This window comes from Podarcis melisellensis (genome assembly GCF_964234715.1).
Source record: "Podarcis melisellensis genome assembly, chromosome: 7".
Classification (NCBI taxonomy): Eukaryota; Metazoa; Chordata; class Lepidosauria; order Squamata; family Lacertidae; genus Podarcis; species Podarcis melisellensis.
Window position 1 is genome coordinate 31792967 of NC_138539.1, and position 22505 is coordinate 31815471.

Here is a 22505-nt window from a genome sequence, read left to right on the forward strand (position 1 = left end):
GTATGCCAGCTCCCTCGGCCAGTAAAGCGAGATGAGCACCGCAACTCCAGAGTCGGGCACGACTGGACCTAATGGTCAGGGGTCCCTTTACCTTTACCTTTAAGGCCAATTGGATCACCTCTGCTCCTATATTTGTTGACGCTCTCAGAGAATTAGTGCGATGGGTAACTGATTAAATAGTCAACAAAATGAGCACAGCAGGTAGAAGAGTTTTAGCCAACACAATCCCTGCTATACTCATTTTCTACTTGCAAGGAGGTGTGTTGTTTGTTATTTTAAACATTGGAGACCTTCACAAATGGCATACCTCACCTATAGAGTGAAGTGAGATACAGTGCATTCTGCTACCTCACCTTATTGCATCAGATACAGCGACTGGGGCACCTTCCTTTGTTGGGAAGATTGCAAGTGATTACTGATAGAGGTTAAAGGCAATGGACGGTTTAAGGTACGGTAAACAGAAATCGCTCTGGAATGTATGGAAGGGAAAAACCAGGCCATTGACAGTTTGGCTCCAGGGCTGGTGAACTTCCAGCACCAGTCCCCACCACAAGCTATCTTCACACAACTGGGGATTAAGCAGTAGGAGGATTCAAAGCAACTGTGAAACCTGTCATTTTAGAAATTAGCAGGTTGCTTCAAAAACCACACACAGACAAGTTCTCTCAGATGAAGGGAGGAGCCTATTTAGGATCAAGCTTGCTTGTGCCTAAAAGCTTCTGAACTGAAAGCTTTCCTTTTTGAGTCTTAGATGAGTGAAGAGAGGTTGCAGAGTGCGCATGGTGAAGGAAATGCACTCTGTGCATGCTCAGAGCTCCTAGCTTATTATTACTTGATATGCTCTCAGCCCAAACAGAGTCGTGCCCAGCATTGCAAAGCAGCTATGGGGGTCGAACCCACAGGTTGTTGTTTTTTAAGTGCTGAACAACTTTCCACAAGTGCATCTTCCTAGCCCATAAAGGATCTGCATCCACCATACATTGCAAGCACATTGAAAGCACCTGTCTCCTCGCCTCCAGAGAATCCTGGGAACTACTAGTTTACCTCACAAAGCTACAGCTTCCTTTGCAGGATGGGAGGCGGGGTTATGTGCTTTAAATGTGGTTTAAACGTATGGTATTATGGCTCCCCCCCCCCCGTGGTCTCCTGGTCGCTCCCTCACACCTTTGCCTGTGCTGAGGCGCCGGCAACACCCCCTTCCCCCTCAAGCCGGATCCGCCTCACGCGCGCACCGGGTTTTTTGTTTTTTAACCTCGTTTCCCCCGCTTCAAGAGTTCCGGAAACTGCGCGGCTGCCTCGCTCGCCTGAGGCACCTGCCCCGCCTCGCCCCCTCCCCTTCCCGCCTTTTTCCCTCTCCCGGGGCAGGAGCCGGCCGGCGGCCGGGCTTGGGTGGGGCAGGAGGGGAGGGCGGAGGGGAGGAGCGCGGCTGAGGGCGGGCGCCAGCGCCGAGCCGAGGAGCGCTGCCTGGGACGGAGCGCTGGCATTTGTCGCGGGAGCCTCAGCAGGGGACGCAGCGCAGCGCCCCGAGAACAGCAGCAGCGGCGGAGGAGCCGAGCTCGGCCCGGGCGCGCCCCGCTCCCCCTGAATGACGGGCGGCAGGTTCGACTTCGACGATGGCGGCACCTACTGCGGCGGCTGGGAGGAGGGCAAGGCCCACGGGCACGGCATCTGCACCGGGCCCAAGGGGCAGGGCGAGTACGCGGGCTCGTGGGCGCACGGCTTCGAGGTGGTGGGCACCTACACCTGGCCCAGCGGCAACACCTACCACGGCTACTGGGCGCAGGGCAAGCGCCACGGCTTGGGCGTGGAGACGAAGGGCAAGTGGATGTACCGCGGCGAGTGGTCGCACGGCTTCAAGGGCCGCTACGGCGTGCGCCAGAGCCTCACCACCCCGGCCCGCTACGAGGGCACCTGGAGCAACGGGCTGCAGGACGGCTACGGCGTCGAGACCTACGGCGACGGAGGTGAGTGCGAGAGGCGGGCGAGCAGCGGCCGCCAGGGGGCGCGCGGAGATGGCGCGCCACGGCTTCCACACGTGCGCGTGTCCAATCCCCGGTCGCCGGAGTGCAGCGCTTCGCTCGGCAGCTTTCCGAGTTGGTGCGCTCGCTCCCTCTTTCACTTTTTATTTTCCCGATCTTATGGTTTGACAAACGCGGGTAGCAGGTGCATTCTTTGAAGCGCCCCGCTTGCGAAAGAAAACGCGCGGCGCTCTAGGTTCGAGGAGCAAACGAGGAGGAAGAGAGCCTGCAAAAGTTTCGCCTTCCTCACCGCGAGGATTGCTCAGAGTCCCGTTTTCTGTAAAAAGTATAGATCCCACCACCGTGCATAGGTGGCAACCGCCGCGAAGCCGATGGCCTTTTGTAGCTTCATGCAAAAAGTGAGAGGCGGCTTGACACCCTGCTGCTGCTGTTGATCTTCCGCCTTCTGGGAATGAAACAGGCGCCGATAAGGGAGTATTAGCATATTTGTACGGCTTGTCTTGCACAGGCGGTTTGCAGCGCAGACAAGAGATAATGCCCCCCCCCCTTTCTTCTTTGCTACAATCGCACAGTTCAGTTCATCAGATACATCCGAGTGTGGGCTGTTGTCCACCAAAGCCTATGCCACAATATATTGGTTAGCCTTTAAGCTGCCATAAGGCTCTTTGTTGTTTTGGCCGCAGCATGCTAACCACAGATATTCCTCTGGAATTTCCAAATTGAATTAGATCCTCCCTTCAATTCTCCTATAAGCTGACATTAAAAGAGTGAGGAAAGTCCACCCTTTCTGCCACTCTGATTGTTTTGACAGTATGTTAAGTTGCTAAGGGGGATCTAATCTGCATTAAATCATTTTTCAGTAAGCACCCTGTTATCTGCTTGGGCACATAATTGCAGTAGGTGTTGTGGGATGAACTGAGTATGGGCTGCCTGACTTAAATTTAGATGGTTGCCTAGGTTGCCTTCAGACATCCTTTCCCCACCTCAGCATTTTCGTGCAATACAGTTGCTTAGGTCTGTCCTGAAAACCCTGAACGCAGTTTTTAGCTTGCTCAACATCATGAGTTTGAGGCTGCATGTATACCACACGTTTAAAGCACACACGCTCACACACCCCAAAAAAGAATTCTGGAAACTGTAATTTACCAATCACAGAGCTACAGTTTCCAACACTCTGAACAAACTACAGTTCTCGGGATTCTTGGAGGAGGCAGATGCATGGGGTATTTAAAATTAACTTTTACAAAGGAGAGATTAAATGTTACGGTACTGTGTTTTCAGGATTGTTACTTTTCTTCACCAGCAGATAGAAATATTTCCAATATTTTACCTTTCTGGAATGCAGAACCTTTTTGCAGTTTGTTCTTCTGTGCATGATGGCCAATTCACACAGTAGTGGTGGTGCATTAGCCCTTGACACCATGCTACTGGGTAAACCTCATTTTGGTTTAAACAGAAGCTGCGTCAAGATAGCGCTGGTACCCCAGAGTGGCATCAGGCTAGTTATCTTTTCTAGGCTACCCTCCCTTATTTCTTCTGGGGTGTTCAATCAATAATTAAATCTCAACAAAAGCAAGGATCAAATAAAAAGCTGTTGTAAAACAAATAAAATCCAAAACAAAACAGAAATGTGATGAAATGACAAACAGGAGTAGCTTGGGGCCAGGCAAGCTCACCAGGAGAGTGCATGCCATAGGCAGGGTGCAAAAACCAAAAGACCCCTCTCTGCAATTGCCATCCAGTTAATCTTGGGTAGTGGGCAGAAGGTCCTCAAATGAAGAATAGAGGGCATAGTCATATTGGTGTGGAACAAGACCATGTTCCCATGGCATTTAGGGATTCATAGGTGGTAACCAGGGCTTCAAATTGTACATGGCAATAGGCTGTCAGCTTGTGTAGATTTTTAACTATTGGTGGGATGTGATCACTATAGATGTTTACAGTCAGCAGCCTAGCAGCTGAATTCTGAAGTTCCCAATAAATGTTTTAGTAGTCCAACTGAAAGTTTACCAGGGTACGGAAGCAAACTGTGAGCAGGGCATCTGTATCAAAAGAAGTTGGTGCACCAGCCATAACTGATGAGTTTGACAAGGCCGAATAGTTATATTTTGAGAGCAGTGAAGATGGTTATTGTTCTGAAAGCACTTACAGCATATTTTACCATCGATATCTGAAATGTGAACCAGCCTTGCATCTAGGGGGGAAAGTTCCTAATTTCTTTTGGCAGCAAAGTGAGCATAACAGGGGGCATGAAACAGGAGTTCATTTAGGTCAGTTAAGAGTACATCTTGTCCATATAAATTGTTTCACTGACATACTGTACTTGTGTCATATTGAGCACTGTACAGAAAACAAAAATAGGCTGGATCCTTGCCATTTACAATTACAAAACTCATCTAAAGCTGTTGAGCTGCTTTTGATTTATTCCAGCCCAAATGTATAATTGGATCAATCTATTTAAAATTTCAGTGCACTGCATACATTAATCACACAACCACCTCAAGCTATGGGAGAGGCAGGATTTAAAGTAAATAAAACTTGGGCACGTTTATCTTGCTTGTGTTAGCAATTAATGCTGCATAACTAGTATGTAGGAAGTTTGCTGTGGTACATTATTCTGCAAAATGTGGTCGGCAACACAAAAAAGTCAGTGTTTTAATATCCTAATCCAATTGCCCTTCATTTGGATAGAATTGCCATTGATTTCAACAGAACTTGCTTTCAGGGAAGTATGGTTAGATCAGTGGTTCTAAAGCCTTTTTTTTATGAGCCACAGTTTCAGAATAAAAATTTCCTCATGCCACACCATTTTTAATTGATAAAAGTACACTGGAAAACAAAAGAAAACAACTCTTATAGTGCTTGATTAATAATAATAATAATAATAATAATAATAATAATAATAATAATAATAATAATTTATTTATACCCCGCCCATCTGGCTGAGTTTCCCCAGCCACTCTGGGCGGCTCCCAATCAGTGTTAAAAACAGTACAGCATTACATATTAAAAACTTCCCTGAACAGGGCTGCCTTAAGATGTCTTCTGAATGTCAGGTAATTCTTTATCTCTTTGACATCTGATGGGATTTAGAACACAGCTGCTTTATAACATGATCAGGGGGCATCCAGAAAGTATAAAACAATGCAGCTAGCTACAGAAGAACATGAATAATTCCCAAAACATAATTATAAACAAGCCTCTTACACATGTACCTTAAGAATGTATACAAAGGTATCACTTGATGCTCTCATTTCGAAAAACTATCCATATTTCGCAAATAAAAATAATTATTTTGATAATATACTACACTACACTGAAATGTTCAAATGTTTCTTTGATTGTCCTTGAATCTTCCTGCCACATTTGCTAGCCTCTCCTGCCACACCCTTTGACAACCACTAAGTTAGGGTATTAGAAGAAGATAAGAGTTTGGATTTGATATCCCGCTTTATCACTACCCTAAGGAGTCTCAAAGCAGCTAACATTCTCCTTTCCCTTCCCCCCCCCCCACAACAAACACTCTTTGAGGTGAGTGGGGCTGAGAGACTTCAGAGAAGTGTGACTAGCCCAAGGTCACCCAGCAGCTGCATGTGGAGGAGCGGGAAAGCGAACCTGGTTCACCAGATTACGAGTCCACTGCTCTTAACCACTACACCACACTGGCCTAACTGCCCTGTTCTCTGCATGTTTATTGGCACACAGTGGGACTTACGTAATTCAGCGAAGAAGCGAACTGCATATTGCATATTAATGCACACAACATTCCCCAGAACTTCTTCAAAAAAGAAAAGGCTGTTTCTGGAGCAGGAAAGTGGCCATTGGGGGGGGGAGGGCATATGGCTCTTCACTTGCCCATCATTTTCCTGCTCTACATCATTCCCTACATGCAGCTAGCCTACCTGGCCAGTGTGGGTTGTTTTCATCATCACTCAGGGAGAATGAGTGGTAGAAGAAGGACAAAAGTCCATATATTTCCAGCTTCAAAATATGACCTTTTATTTTAACATTGCAAGACAAAACCTACATCAATTTTCTGGCAGATATCTCTAGATTTAGAGCATAAATATGAGTGGCGCTTCAGCATATCCTTTGTGTTAAATAGAGACTAGCAACATTTTTAATGGAAAATGTTCGGCACAATCCTCTGTGCAGGTTTACTTGGAAGTTAGTTTGACTGTAGTAAGGTTTTCTCAGTGCAGGACTGCAGCGTCAGAGTTCTTTTGTCAAAAGACCAATTCCTAATTCTCATCCAACTAGCTATGCAATTTTATTTGCAAGACTGGATTGTATAGTCATCTGCAGGGTGGGATGTTGTGTGCTTTAAAATCTAAGGTTCGTGTGTTAGACGTCATTAACGAGAAGTACCAAACATGTCTTTCTGTCGTATTTGTGGGTGGCCGCTTTTTCTCAGCTGTTGGAAGAACAATATGTGAGAATAAAAAGTAAATATTAACTATGAAAGATAAATATTTTATTCCTAAGGAATACATTTGCTAAAACATCAAATGTTTATTTCAAATGGGTTTTTGTAGTTTGTTGACATTGTTTTAAACAAAAAAGAACCCTAATCTGCATCTTGCTTGTTTTAATATTTGTAGTTCATATATTTTATACACTATATATATTATAATCTTTAAACTATGGATTATATCCAACTGAGGTATGGATATTGAAATCAATTGACTTATTTGCATTGTTAGTTATTTCAGTGTGTCTGCTTTGAGTATGATTCATAATTGGCCAGGAGTGTTCAGATCTGGGTACTGGAATGTTTCTTAAAATACTTTTCAGGTGACACAAATTTTATTTTTTTCTGCACCTAGGATATGCAATAAAATATGTGTGCTGTAATCCTAAAGCCTGCTGTATATTAAGTAACAACTTAAAGAAATGAAATACAAAATGTATAGCAAAAACATTTTAAATATAGGCTGAAACTTTTTTGATAAATGTTGTTGCGTTGATTGATGGTTTTAAAAAAATGGGAATGATAAATCAGCACTGTCAACAGAAAATGAAATAGGAAACCATATGTAAAAAATGTACGCCAAGATATGCCGAAGCTAATTGTATGACCACTCAAAATCACAGGCAGAGAGGCTTCATTGCTCCAAGAAAGTGTCCGACAATACATGTTATCCCCAAATTGTCGAAAGTTTGGGATGAGTAAGGCTGCAATTGTATGCATGCTCATATGAGAGTAAATCTCTTTTAAAATCGATGGGCCCAAGTGAACAAGTGCAGCATTGTCTTTCACATATCATTGAAGGCAATAGAACATGTTAGTTGCAACTAACTTAAATCCCAGTGCTTTAAATTAGTTGAATTTAACGGCATTGGGGTTTAGATGCAAGAAGCTTACTCAATGGCCTTGGGAATGAAGCTTCAGACATGAAGCTCACTGAGTAAATGTAATTACTTACTTGCTGTTACACCATGATGCTGTTAACAGCAATGGTGATCCTGTGGCCCATGGTTCAAATTAGGCCTGCCAGGCCTCCAAATTTGGCCTGTGAGGCTCTTTGGGGCAAGCCATGTGTTAGGTGTGGAGATCTGTTATCTCAGATCTTAGAACTTACTACTGCAGTGCTAAGATGAGAGATAAGCCCCTGCTCTTTGACAGTAAAAGGCAGCAGGCAAAGGCTTATTTCTTAATGCTGTGGTCCCATAGCCAAATAGGGTTGTTATGAGGGCATAACAAGTTAATGGCTCATATACATTCACTAAGTTCTATGAAGGGTGCCTTTGTACATGAGTCATTCCCAATGGATGCAAATATGATAAATTTGATACCTCATTATCATTTGCCAACATCCAGTGAGATAATTTAGGGTAGCCTGTGGATTTCTAACCTGGTGGCATGTGTCGTCAGGAACAGGAAAACTGGTAGGCCTCGCTATACCATAGAGTTCAGCCTGTGATGCTACCATTAGACTCAAGGTAAAACCATCCCAGGGTTCCAGACTGGGGACAAAATAGAGTGAATACTATCTTCTGGTGGGCATGCTGAAATGAATGTCCACCAGTTGAATTATCTCGGGTTTGTGTTTGTGCTTATCACATAGGAAATAATTTTAAATACTTTGATCAGCATATTCCATGCCACATTAGAATAAGCATTTGAAGCAATGTATATGATATATATAGATCATGGATCAGTTCCTAATTTGTTTAGGCTCTTTGTTATTTTCTATTTAAATCACTGGGAGGGGGGAGAAGCCTTTTCAGGCTGTGCTTATATAGTGGTGAAAATACGCAAGATGAATTTCCAGGGCTGCTGACAAACTAAAATCGTTAGATGTTTATTCATTTTCCTTGTTTTTTCTTATTTCTTTGGAAAGGTACATACCAGGGACAGTGGACAGGAGGGATGAGGCATGGCTATGGCATGCGGCAAAGTGTCCCCTATGGCATGGCAACTGTGATCCGTTCTCCCCTCCGGACATCTCTAGCGTCACTGCGTAGTGAGCAGAGCAATGGCACTATTCTACATGATATTACTTTGGACAGCCCTGCTGGAACAAGAGGAGGGTTTGTGTTGAATTTTCACAGTGATCTCGAAGGAATTGGTGGTAAGAAGAAAGGAGGCTTGTTCAGAAGAGGATCCCTTCTTGGTAGTATAAAACTTAGAAAATCCGAATCAAAATCGTCGATTTCTAGCAAACGCAGCTCTGTCAGGAGCGATGCTGCTATAAGTAGGATTAGCTCTAGCGATGCCAATTCTACCATTAGTTTTGGAGATGGGGATTGTGATTATTGCCCAGCGGAAGACCACGTTGATGCCACCACAACAGAAACGTACATGGGCGAATGGAAGAATGACAAGCGCAGCGGATTTGGTATTAGTGAGCGCTCAAATGGTATGAAATACGAAGGGGAGTGGCTAAATAATAAGAGGCATGGATATGGATGTACCATGTTTCCAGATGGCACCAAGGAAGAGGGAAAGTATAAAAACAATGTTTTGGTCCGTGGAATAAGGAAGCAGCTTATACCCATAAGAAACACAAAAACTAAAGAAAAGGTGGAGCGTGCCCTCGAGGGTGCCCAGCGGGCATCTGCCATGGCAAGAACTAAAGTGGAAATTGCAATCTCAAGGTAAGTCATTTCAAAGCATTTTATTCCTTGCTCCAGTGACACAAGCCAGAAACATTTTGTTAGCTAATATTCATATTGGCCAAAATGGTGCAAGTGCAGGTTTCAATTACATTTTTTTTACAGTGGAATTGCATAGTGTGACCCTTGGAAGATAACTCGGTTGAATAGTTTTGAGGAGGCACTGGAATGAAACAGGCTTATTGAATTGAACTAGATTGCTGTGGCACTATAAGCATTTATTTTAGTGTGTCTTGAGTAGACAGATCCAGTTAGGAACCATATATGCATTCCCCATCCACTGATTCTCAAATATTCTTGGAAATGTTTCTAGCTACTGGCCCCGTGATCACCTATGAATGCAAAGTGTATCTCATCTTTTTTTTTTTTTTTTTTTTTGAGGTGCAATGGTCTATTTCATAGTTCTTTTTTTTTTTTAATATAATTTTTATTAAGTTTATAGTATACAAAATCCAACTTCCAAACACTTATTTCCATAAATCTAGTGGACTCCCCCCATCTTCCGAACACTGCATTCTCTGTAAATTTAAAACCTCAGCAAATTGTTAACTTATTTTAAACATAATAATATATCTTCCATTTTATCGTGATATCTGGTCTCTAGACATTTCAATCCAATTCCATTGTTTTAGTTTCAGCACAATAAAATTATTTCATTACACCACTTCTGTCTTATAGTTCCTTATTTTCCAATTCAAAAAATTAACCGATGCTGAAGCTGTAATTTCCTAAAAAGGAGCATTTTTTAACATTCATACAACTTATAATGCTTTTTCAAATAATCCTTGAACTTTTCCCAAACTTCCTCCGTTTCTTCTTCTCCCGAGTCTCGGATTCTGCCAGTCATTTCAGCCAGTTCCATATAGTCCATCAGCTGCGTCTGCCATTCTTCCAATGTGGGTAGATTTTGTGTCTTCCAGTGCTTTGCCATCGAGATCCTTGCTGCTGTAGTAGCGTACATAAAGAAAATTCTATCTTTCTTTGCCACCCTCTGGTCCACCATGCCCAGGAGGAAGGCCTCCGGTTTCTTGGGTAAGGTAAATCTAAGCACCTTTTTTAGTTCATTATGTATCATCTCCCAGAAGGCCTTCACCTTCGGGCAGGTCCACCAGAGGTGTAAGAATGTCCCTTCCTCCTCTTTACATTTCCAACATTTGTTGTCGGACAGGTGATATATCTTTGCAAGCTTGACTGGGGTCATGTACCACCGGTATGTCATTTTCATAATATTTTCCTTCAGGGCACTACATGCCGTAAATTTCATTCCGGTGTTCCATAACCTTTCCCAGTCTTCAAACATAATGTTGTGCCCCAAATCCTGCGCCCACTTTATCATGGAGGATTTAACAATCTCATCCTGTGTATTCCATTTAAGCAACAAGTTGTACATTCTCGAAACTAACTTAGATTTTGGCTCAAGCAACTCTGTCTCTAATTTCGACTTTTCCTCCTGGAAACCCACTTTTTTGTCCGCTTTAAAAACTTCCTGAATTTGAGCATAATGTAACCAATCTCGCACCTTGTTTTTTAACTTTTCCATACTCTGCAACCTCCAATTATCTCCAATTTTTTCAATTATTTCCCAATATTTAGGCCAGTGGGCCTCCATATTGAGTCTTTTCCGTGCTTTGGCCTCCATCGGTGAGAGCCACCTCGGAGTTTTACTCTCCAATAAGTCTTTATATTTTGACCAGACCATAAAAATTGCCCTTCTGACAATATGGTTTTTGAATGATCTATGAACTTTAACCTTGTCATACCACAAATATGCATGCCACCCAAAAGCATTATCAAATCCTTCCAGGTCGAGGACATCAGTGTTCTCCAATAAAATCCAATCTTTCAACCAGCAGAGGGCTGCAGATTCATAATATAACCTCAAGTCCGGCAGGGCAAACCCCCCTCTTTCTTTCGCATCCGTTAGTATTTTAAACTTAATTCGGGGCTTTTTGCCCTGCCAGACAAATTTAGAAATATCCCTCTGCCATTTTCCAAAACATTCCACCTTGTCCACGATCTGGAGGGCCTGAAACAAAAATAGCATTTTCGGCAATACATTCATCTTTATAGCAGCTATTCTACCCAACAAGGAAAGTTTCAGTCTTGACCATGTTTCCAAATCTCTTTTGATCTCTGACCAACATTTCTCATAATTGTCCTTAAACAAATTCAAGTTTTTGGAGGTCAAGTGCACCCCCAAATACTTTACTTTTTTAACCACATTTAATTCCGTTTCTTTTCTGAACTCCTCTATTTCAATAGTTGTCAAATTTTTTGCTAGAACTTTAGTTTTTTGTTTATTCAGCTTGAATCCCGCCACCCGACCAAAGTCAGAAATTAATTCTAACGCTCTTTTAGTACTAGAGGCTGGCTCCTGTAGTGTTAATACCAAGTCATCTGCAAATGCTTTCAGTTTATATTGTTTCTCTCCGACCACAATTCCCTGTGCCAACCGGTCATTTCTAATCTTGTTCAATAGCACCTCCAGGACTGAGATAAACAACAGAGGAGACAGAGGGCACCCCTGTCGTGTCCCTTTTTCAATTTTGAACTCCTCTGTCACCACGTTGTTCACTATCAATTTAGCTTTTTGTTCTGAATAGATTGCTTCTATTCCATTTTCAAACCCCCGCCCTACTCCCATCCTTTCCAAATTTTTCTTCATAAACATCCAAGAAATGTTGTCAAAGGCTTTCTCCGCATCAATAAAGATCAACACCGCTCTTGTATTTGAATTTGTCTGTAAAAATTCCAGAATATCAATGATGTTTCTTGTGTTGTCAAATAAATGCCTACCAGGGAGAAAGCCTGCTTGGTCCTTATGGATCACTTCATTTAATACTTTCTTAAACCTACTTGCCAAAATGTCTGCAAAAATTTTGTAATCCACATTTAGGAGTGAGATAGGACGGTAGTTTTTAAGTTGAGTTTTTTCAGTTTCTAATTTTGGTATCAACGTGATGAAAGCTTCTTTCCACGTTTCCGGTGCCTTCCTCCCCTCCATAATCTGGTTGCAAACTTCCAACAGTGGTTGTATCAAAGAGTCCTTCAATACCTTATAGTATTTGGAAGTGAGTCCATCTGGTCCTGGAGACTTGCCTAGTTGAAGATTCTGAATGGCGCATTCAATTTCTTGGAGCGTAATGTTACAGTTCAGGGTTGCTCTCATTTCCTGAGGTATTCTTTGTAATCCATTAGTTATGAGAAATTGATCCACCTCCGAATCTTTTTGTGGCCTTTGTGAATAAAGTTCTCTGAAATATCTCTGGAAACACTTTCTAATTTCCTCAGGTTTCTGAACCATTCTCCCTTCAATCTCTAGATTTGTAACTGTATTAAGCTTTTGTCTCTTTTTCAACTGCCAAGCCAACAGCTTCCCACACTTATTAGCTGATTCAAAGGATCTTTGTTTCATTTGTTTAATTTTCCATTCCACCTCTTGATTTATCAATTTCGAATATTGTGCCTGGAAAAACTTCACTTCTCTCAACACTTCCTTCGATTTAGGCCTGGATCTCAGTTTTTTCTCTCCTTCTCTTATTTTCTCCAAAATCTTCTCCTTCTTTTCATTCCAGAGCCTTTTTTTAATCGTGTTCTGCTGTATTAGAAACCCTCTCATAACTGCTTTACTTGCGTCCCAGATTGTTCTTTTTTCCACAGTTGTCTTTAAATTTATTTCAAAATAATCCTTTAAAACTTTTTGGGCCTTCTTAACAATCTCCTGATCTCTTAACAAAGCGTCATTCATTTTCCATCTGAAAGATCCGGTTGTGTTTAATCTCAGTTCCATTCTCAAAGCATTGTGGTCGGAGCAGGTTTTTGGGCAGATTTCCACTTTTCTGGTCTTAGGTGCCAGTCCTCTAGTTATCCATATTTGGTCGATTCGCGTCCATGTCATGTGGGCCTCAGAAAAGAAAGTTCCTTCTTTCCCTAGAGGGTTCTTGATCCTCCATATATCAGTCAAGTCCAAATTGTCAGTCATTTCAAAAAAAGTTTTTGGTAGTCTGCCGTCTTTCGTTATGTTAGCACTTTGCGACTTATCCATATTCACTGAGGCGACTCCGTTCATATCTCCCAACATGATAATGTTGTTGTAATCCAAATAGTCCAGCATAGTCTCATGCAGCCTCTTGAAAAATTCCGATTTCCCTTCATTTGGGGCGTAGATTCCTAAAATTAAAAACTTTTCTCCTTGTGTCTGAATTTCAACCGCCAAAATTCTGCCCTGTTCATCTTTAAATACAAATTTTGGTGACAAGTTCTCCTTTGCATATATCACCACTCCTCTTTTCTTGACTTTGTCCGATGAAATAAATTCTTGGCCTAACCTTTTATTAATTAACACTTTTCTGTGGAGTCTTGTCACATGTGTTTCTTGCAAGCAAATAATGTCCAATTGTTCTTTTTTCAAAATATGAAATACTTTTCTCCTTTTTTCTGGAGAGTTCCCGCCATTTATGTTCCAACTAAGAAGCTGTAGAGACATCCTGGTCTAGTACTTGAGTATCACAGTTGGGTATCTATGTTATCCTCCGTTCCCGAAGGATGTGGTGCCGGTCCGCCTCCAGATGGTACGTGTCCTGGTGGTAATCCCGGTGGTGGAGGCCAAGAATCTGCGGCTCTCTTTTGGAGGTCCTCCTCGTTGTCGTACAGGAACTTCTGCTGGTCCTCTAGTGTTTTAATTCTTACCTTCTTTCCTTTATAGGTGAATGATAAACCTTGAGGGAATTCCCACCTGTAAGGAATTGCGTTGTACCTTAACAGTTTGGCCAAGTCTGTATATGAGGCTCTAAGGTCTAACAGATATTTGGGAATGTCTCTATAAATTTCTGCTCTTTTGCCTTCAACTTCCAGAGATTTTTTAAAATGTTGGCCTAGTATCTTGTCTCTTTCCTCTCTTGTTCTCAAGCAAACCAAACAGTCTCTGGACTTGTCTTTCTTAGCCGATCTTCCCAATCTGAAGGCCGTCACAATTTTGAAGTCTTTGTCTTCCTCAACCCCCCAAAATTTAGAAAATAACTGCGTCAAAAATTCCTCTAGGTTGCCCTGCTCCAGTTCTGGGACGGCCCTCAGCCTAAGATTGCATTCCTTACTTTTCAGTTCCACCATTGACAGGTAGGCTTGCTGTTCTCCTACCTGTCTTTTCAGAGGTCTTACTTCCCCTTTGATCTCCTCAACCTTTTTGCACGCTTGCTCAGCTTTTTGATTGGCTTCCGCAGCTAATTTATAGTTCTCAGCCGTGGCTCCTTGCAATTTCTCAATAGCCTGAGTGTGCTGGGAAACCTGATCTGATAACTTACTGATAGTAGATGTAGCTCTATCAATTTTAGATGACTGATCGTCCACCTTCTTATTCAAAAGTGCCAATTGTTCCAAAATTTGTTTCAAGACTGGATCAGTTCCTCCAGTTGCCATTTCTTCTGTAGCAAGCGTTTCAACTTCTCCCTCCTGTGCCGTCAGCACAGTTGGTACAGAGGATCTACGTTGATGTGTTAACGTTGTTTGAACAAGCTGCCCAGCTCTCTTACCTTTTTCTTTAGCTTCCTTAGCTTCCTTAGCTTTGGCTGCTCTTGTTTTCCCTGGGCCGCTCATTCCCCAGCTGCCTCTGTTCAAGGTCAAGTAGTCTTTCAATCCATGAGAAAGGCAAGTCCGGAATGTAAACAATTAAACCACAAAAAATCTCGATATAATACAGTTCCCAGGCCTCTATACCTCTGCAAATCCACCAGGGGGGGGTGTTTCATGAGAAGGAAAGTTTCTTTTCCGCCATCAAAGTTCCTATCAACTTTTATAATCCCCAAGTTCAAAAAGGAGGTTTCCAGATAGTTCTGTTTCAAAATAGTGCCACAAGGTGACAGAAAGGTTCCAGTATCAATATTAAAGCGATAATGTATCCATCCATGCAACAATTTATACTTCAGAAGAAGTTTCAGCAGCCTGACAGTTCTCCTTTGCAACACTGGCAGCCCGACAGCTCGGTTGTCCCCTTTAACTCCACGTCACTCCGCAGTAGGGGGAAGGTTCCGTAGCAAAATAAACCAAATGATTTAATCCTTCATTCCTTTTAATTTCTAAAAACACAGTCTATTGATGCCCCTTCATACTGTTTTCAAAGTCTCTTTTTAAACGCTTCAGCCCACATCAAATTCTTTGCTTTGCTCTGATTAGCAGGGTCGGGAGACGGACTTCCTGTTACTCGCCTCCCGTTTTCAGCCGAATTAAATAAATTTAAGTCAATCTTTAGTACCCCTTACTCACGGGTAAATTGCAGCCAATTCCGATACTTTTCAAGAAGAAAGGTCGACGCTCATCAGCAGCAGCAGCGCGGCTTCACTTCCGCGAAAAGAGCGATGAACTCACAGCGCCGCTCCCCCTTTCACGTTCCGGAGCCTCTTACGAGGTCCCTTCCTCGCTTCTGGGGGGGCTTCTGGCACCCGCCGAGTCCCACGGCCGCAGGCTCGCTCTGCCTGCGGTTTATCTTAATGGGTCTCCGCTTTGCCGTAGCGGACGACCCTTTTTCGCGGAGCCCCTCTTCACTGGGTAAAGAGGACCGCCATTGCCGTTTTGCGCCGCCTCCGGAAGTCCGTATCTCATCTTGATCAGATACCATAGGATCCTCTAAGGATTCTCCATATGGGCAAGGCCCATAACTTCTGAAGGAGACCCCATCATGACAAAAGTAGTGGGGAATTGGTTTGACATTTGGATTGGTTTGCTATGCTGTTTCAGGAAGTATGTGGGACGTAGGTATTTGCCATAGATGTGACCTGACAAAAGTATCTCTTGAAAGCCATATTGATTTGTTACATGAGGGCTCTATAAATGCAACATTGTATTGGTTTTTAATCTTTTATTTTGTAAGCAGCTGCTTTGGAAGCGTTATTGCTGAAGAGTGGGATACAAAATGAAAAAGAAATATATTTGGTGTACAAATTAATACAAAGCTTCCTGAGTATTTATTTCAATACAAATTGTTTTTGAGGGCCAATTCATGCTTCTCTCTAGTTGCAGCTGCCACCTGCTGGTTTTATTTATTTATTTCATTTTCCAATAGCTTTCCCATTCTTTTCTCTCTTTCAAATTCCCTTATGTAGGACAATATTTCCATGATTGTAGAACCTATTAATGGAAGATAAACATTTCAAACCATAATCCTACAATGCTCTAACGGTATTCTCAATTGTAAATTAATTCTTTGGTTAGGAACATGGAATTGATGAGTTCTAGGAAAACCCGTTTTGCAAGAATGATAAGGATAGATTGCTGGAAAATGATACGGATTGCACTATCCAAAACATATTTTCATAATATTATGTGAAATTATATGGTGGGGAATATTATGGAGTACTTGCATTTCAATCTTAGCAATAAAATATTCTATAACTGAATATGAAAGGATGTATTTGTATTGCACTATTTTAAAAAATGACCTTGTACAATTGACCCCTGACATTTAGAGTAAATCATCTTGCTTGTGGGTAATAAATCTTTAGTGGTACACTCACTGTACATGCAGCAATGGGTTTGGGGTTTTTTTAAAGTAAGAGCTAGGCAGAAGGTTCATATTTGAATTATGTGATGAAAAGCAATTTTTAACAAATCTTAACAAGCAAGTGCATATAGAACTCTGGTTTAAAAGTCTGCACCTTGAAAGGAAATGTACACGATTATGCAATTTGCCCTCCAAGGAATGTTGGTACTTGATTCCCTAAAGAAGTAAGGAAGAACTTGGCAAGCATTATCAGCTAGCAAAGTGTTGCATCAATAGCTTAGTCTAAAATGTGTTCAAGGAACCATCTTATTAGACTTCAGATTAACAGCTCAAACCACCTTTTTAGTTTTCTCTTAGTAATGTATAATTTGAAAAATGGCCTGCTCTCCCATTACCTTTGTAATGTTTGCATTTTTTAAAAAGAGGAATTCAGTTTTTGTTGCAAGTTTTTTAAATTTTTGTCACCAAGGATTTGTGATGGAAGGCCACATTTGCAAGTAACACTAATGTATGCTTTATCAAGCTGCGCTGTGGATGAATTCAGTGCTGTCCCATGTAGCCTGAGCAGTCCCACTTCAGTCCTCCCTTTGTGATAAATAAATTACAAAGAGGCTAGCTTACAGTTGCATCAGAACCCGAAGTGTGGTAACTATGACCACTAGCCAGCTTGAAGTCATGGTTTGTTGTAGACTTAGCAATCCTGGATTTTTAGGGCAAAGCAAACCACAGTCCTGGGTCTGGAAGTTACACTAAGCTACCCTCTGCAAGGTTTGTTTACCTGCTCATGGAAGGGAAGAGCAAAGTGTGGCTGCATGCACAGTATGGTGCAATAAATCATGTTTTTACATCTTAGTTTTGTGTACAAATGCAACCATTATTAGTTTTATATGTCCTGAATCAGGTCATTAATTCATCTAGACCACTGCTGTCTGCTTTGACTCACATCCACACTCCTGGGTCTCAGTTAGTCTATGCTAGTCCTGCCACAAATGCATCTCTTTCAAGTGGATAGGTCAGGAGTTGGAACTGTGGACCTCTGTATGCAAAGCATGTGCTCTATCACTGAATGATGGTTTCTTCTTCCCAAAGACATAAAAGGTCCCCCTATGGACTTACTTTTGAAAATACTAGATATACAGAAGCAGTATTCAGTGGAGCAGCAATCCTTGAATGTATTCCATACCTCTGGTGTGAGACAGCTTCTTTAGTGCTAATAATGGGTTGACTTGAAACAGAATGATTATAGATGACTATTGAAAAGTTGAATTGAGGGCCAAACTAGATGTTGCACTGTGTCTAGTTTTTGACAGGTATCTGTGTGTGTGTTATTTTAAAAAGCTGTATGCCGCATGCTGAGAGTTTGGCCAAAGGAATGGCAGGGGTGCTGATTAACCCTTTCACACCTAGCTGTTGTTTTGCTTGAAATTGCTTGTGGAAGAAGATATGGAAGCTGCTTTTATATCTATCAGTCACTTTTCTATGATGTCTGGAAAAGCAGCATGGGGAGAGTTTGTTTCTGACTGGGTAAAAGGGCAAGTGGGTGAAGGTGTTAGTAAGAGTAATAATCTTAGTAATAGGAAGATAAGAAGTAACCAATTGCTTCATTAAAAAAGTAATACTAGGGCACTTTTCCATAGCCTATGAATATGCATTAGTTCAGGGGTTGCCAGTATGGCTCCCTTCAAATGCTGTGTGTAGGAACACTCCTCAGCCCTTGCCAATGGTCAAGGATGATAAAAAGCTTGCAGGCCTTGCATTATGGCTTGCAGATTTTGGAATGTAAATGTGTATACTTTCAGCTCTTGTCTCCTTCATTACGTATTTGCCGAGTATTACAGTGATAGGCATATTACACAAGCTGGTAAAAATAACTTTACTGGGCATCTTGGCCCAGTAAAGTCCAAGTAAGTTTGAAACATGACTACAATATGAAATTAAATACTGGGGTTTAACGGGATTAAAAAAAAGAATCTTTCTCTGATTGGAGTGTTCCATATGCAGGCAGGTGTAGAGTACAGCCAGACAGAAGACATTCTGAACCCAATTCACTAGGGGTAATAGTGGAGGATGAAGGGTGCTTTATGCAATAATTATTTTTATTTCTATAACTGTCGTCGGCATGGATATTCTAGCCTTGCAATAACAGTTCTTGCTCACACAGAGACCAGGAGATGGAGTGACATTAATGACGGAGAAAGACCCCCAGTTCTTTGCAGTTGGGGATATGTGAGCTGTGTGTTCACAGTTTTGTGGCAGTGCAAAGATTCTTACTGCTCTGTTAGGTCTTGGTGCCAGCTCACATATTAAGCAGAAGTCCAAGATTGCCACAGAGTGAACACTCAACAGGAAGCTGCAGCCAGTCACAGGTCTCTGACAACGGCACTTATATAGCAAGTGTTTGCCTTGTTCACACAGAACATAATTAGGTAGAAACATAAAAATATCTTAGGTGTACATCTGTAAGAAATAGTGTGCAGATTTACCTGTGAACATGACATGTGAAATCATCAGTTTACAACTTATGTGGCAGTAGATTCTAGTCAGCTAGTATATAATATTTTTGCAAAGAGAATATATAATATTTATTTGGAAGCCCAGATCTGTAACTTCAAGACCCTGCAGCAAGTTGATGTAGATCTTGTTACCATATAGCTAAGAGAGACCACAGCACCACCCACAACCAAACCACTGAGCCTCGTGGGCCTGACAATCAGAATGTTGGCGGTTCAGAATCTGCGCAACGGGGTGAGCTCCCATTGCTCTGTCAGGGCATCTACCAACCTAGCAGTTCGAAAAAAAGCATACCAGTGCAAGTAGATAAATAGGTACCACTTCAGCAGAAAGGTAAGTGGCATTTCCATGTGTTCTGGCACTCGTCACGGTGTCCTGTTGCACCAGAAGCAATTTAGTCATGCTGGCCACATGACCTGGAAAGCTGTCTGTGGACAAACGCTGGCTCCCTCAGACTGAAGCGAGATGAGCGCCGCACCCCATAGTCACCTTTGACTGGACTTAACCATCCAGGCGTCCTTTACCTTTACTTTTTACCTTATAGCTAAGACAATTACTATATGTAAAAAGTGAACCAGGATGAAATATTTAGTGGTAAAAACAGGATATATTAAGGATCACCTGATTCCTTATATCCTGGTCTGATCACTGATTTTTTTTTGGGGGGGAGGGATCTTAAATATCCTTAGAGCAGGATAAAAATATCCTAAATTATGGTTAGTATATTAGTATTCCTTAATATACCGGTATATATAATTACTGCACGTTTTATGGCTCTTTAACATCTAAGATTTTAAATAAATGTGCACTTTTTATTTCAGAGCAAGTAAACCATGGACACTAGCTTTCATTAAAAAGATCCTTCTCTGTGGTGACACATACCTGTAAGGCTGGAGAGAGAAAAATACTCCACCAAGCAGTGGAAGCAGAAATTGCAGAGAAAACATACTGTCTGAACCCAGCACGTTACACTAATTTGCATGTTGGATAGAGTTGCACTTTTGTGTTTTAATGTAACTGTAGTAGGTACAGTGGTACCTTGGGTTACATACGCTTCAGGTTACAGGCTCCGCTAACCCAGAAATAGTACCTCAGGTTAAGAACTTTGCTTCAGGATGAGAACAGAAATTGTGTTCCGGCGGCACGGCAGCAGCAGGAGGCCCCATTAGCTAAAGTGGTGCTTCAGGTTAAGAACAGTTTCAGGTTAAGAACGGACCTCCGGAACGAATTAAGTACTTAACCCGAGGTACCATTGTATAAAGTAATGAGCAGAAATATGACTAGGCCACTTCTGCTTTCTCACTCAGTAAGAGTGCTGGTGCTAGTTTGCCCCAAACATAACTGACCCCTAGTGGAGCAAGGCTCGGAGAGCTGGTGTTTTTCTCTTTGTGAAGGAGAGAAGATTGAAGGGCTGAACTAGTCTCCTGTTGAATACTACAATTACTGGCTGAAACACTACTGGCTGAATTCATTATTGTTGAAATCCACCTAGGAGGGGAAGCTTGGAGCCCCCCTTGGACCTTGCTTAGCAATTCCTTTTAGCTTGGAACTTGCAGAGCCACAGAAACCATCCTCTCTTGCCACCTGCTGAGGTCTCCTCTTGAGGCAAGCCCTACTGATTATACTACTGCTCCCTCCCTGCTTCTTTATGGAATAATCTCCCCTTGGTGATTAGGCAGGCATCAGTCGTAGAGTACTTATAGCATGCTATTTGCTCAGGCATTCCCAGGCCATTAGTGCCAGTTTTAGCACCCAAATATTAATATATTACTAGCATGTTTTTATGGATGTGTTTGATGATTTGTTATATTGTTATATAACAATATTTCTTATATTGTTTTGGTTGTAAATTACGTTGGTATTGTCAGGAGTGAAGGGGGTATAGAAATAGTTTTGTAAGTACATAAATGTAAGTTTGCCAACTTTTTTTTTCATTTTTAGAAAAGAGGCCTTGTTCCTTCACTTTTGTACAGATCCTATATTAGGCAATTAATAACTAATTCAGCCTTTGGCAACCTGGTGCCTTGCAGATGTTTTAGACTACAATTCCCATCAGCCCCAGCAGGCACATGCTGATGCAAGTTGTAGTCCTAATTAGGAGGGCACCAGATGAGTGAAATGTGTTTAGCACAGCCCTTAAGCATGATGGTTGGCTAAAATGAAAAGAAAATGGGTTTGAATCAAGCCATATTTATTTTAAGCATCCCCCTACACAGCTTTTAATATAACATTCCTAAGGCAGCTAACATATTTTAAAACCAGTAACAATTGTTTAAAGCAATACAATGCTTGAGACATTTAAAACCCCTAAAAGTCCAAACGAAAAAAAATTGTTTTTTTACTGGATACTGAAAGTCATCAGGCATGGTGTCAATGACAGGAGCCAGGATGAGGTCAGTAATAACTCACATGGTGTCAGTTGTTAAGTCTTAAGTCAAAGAAACAAACAGCTCAGGAGGCCAGGTCTAGTGAGCACAGCAACTCTTTGCGTTAGCTCTTGCTTCCCAGTGCTCTTTAAGACTACTCCCCTGGTTCCTTCCCAAGCAATCTGAGACTCCTCCATCTTGCTTGTCTTTGCTCCACCCTCTTCATACCTCTTTGGGTTCTAGTAGACCAGGGGGGAGGGGAGCTGGTCACCGCAGGAGTGGGAGACAGACTGACTTCTTTACCAGCCTGACTTTTCTCTGCCTCTTGGGCCCCTTCCTCTCCAGCCTCTTCTTCTGTCTCTGATTCTTGACTGCTTTCTGCCATAGAGTCTTCCTGCTCAATAAACCCCGTTACCTTTTCAGCTTCCAACAGCTCCTCCCAGTCTGCTCCCTCTTCTCCCTCTGACCACTCATTGTCATCCCACCACCAATCCCCTGGCTCTGAGCCTTCTTCCCTTTGGGGTTCTCCAGCTAGTACCTGCCACCACCACTCCCTGATACATGGAGCCAAGTAATTAGATAAGAGTGGGAGCACCATGAGTCAGTCCTCTAGCACAGCAGGTGCATATTGAAGCAAGACATCTGTCAAATGTACATGTCTTAGACCAGGTGTGTCTAAATTGTGAGCTTCCAAATGAATCCCCTCATCCCCTAAAATTGGCAATTCTGGCTGGGGTTGTTGGGGGTTGGAGTCCAACAAAATCTAAAAGGCTTCTGCTTCTCCACTATTGTCCATTTGTGGCTCTCATAATTAAAACAAATGGGTTGTATTCAATGTGGTGTTAAGTAGATCATTGCATAAGTACAAGGATTTCTTCTTGCACTATTGAAACATCTCCCTATCTCCTCCCACGTATGTCCCTTAAATCTGTTCTGGGGGTTCCTTCAACCCTCCAAAATAGATTTGGGGGCGGCACAGGAATTTTTGTTGTGCTAGTGGTAATCCTTGCATTAGTGCAACCTTTTACTTACTTCTTG

General features: G+C 42.2%; 1 protein-coding gene across 3 annotated transcripts in view; it reads left to right on the forward strand.

Annotated features, from left to right (window-relative positions):
- Positions 1-1443: 1443 nt before the first annotated feature.
- JPH1 (junctophilin 1) overlaps positions 1444-22505 on the forward strand; it is a 64300-nt gene continuing 43238 nt past the window's right edge. For 2 of the 3 annotated variants that reach the window (XM_081919738.1, XM_081919737.1), the window contains exons 1-2: positions 1445-1964; positions 8324-9080. In XM_081919738.1, coding sequence (XP_081775864.1) covers positions 1586-1964; positions 8324-9080 — 1136 coding nt within the window. In that variant the 5' untranslated portion in view covers positions 1445-1585. Of the gene's footprint in view, positions 1965-8323; positions 9081-22505 lie in introns of all 3 variants that reach the window. The other variant, XR_014170647.1, reaches the window with a different exon arrangement.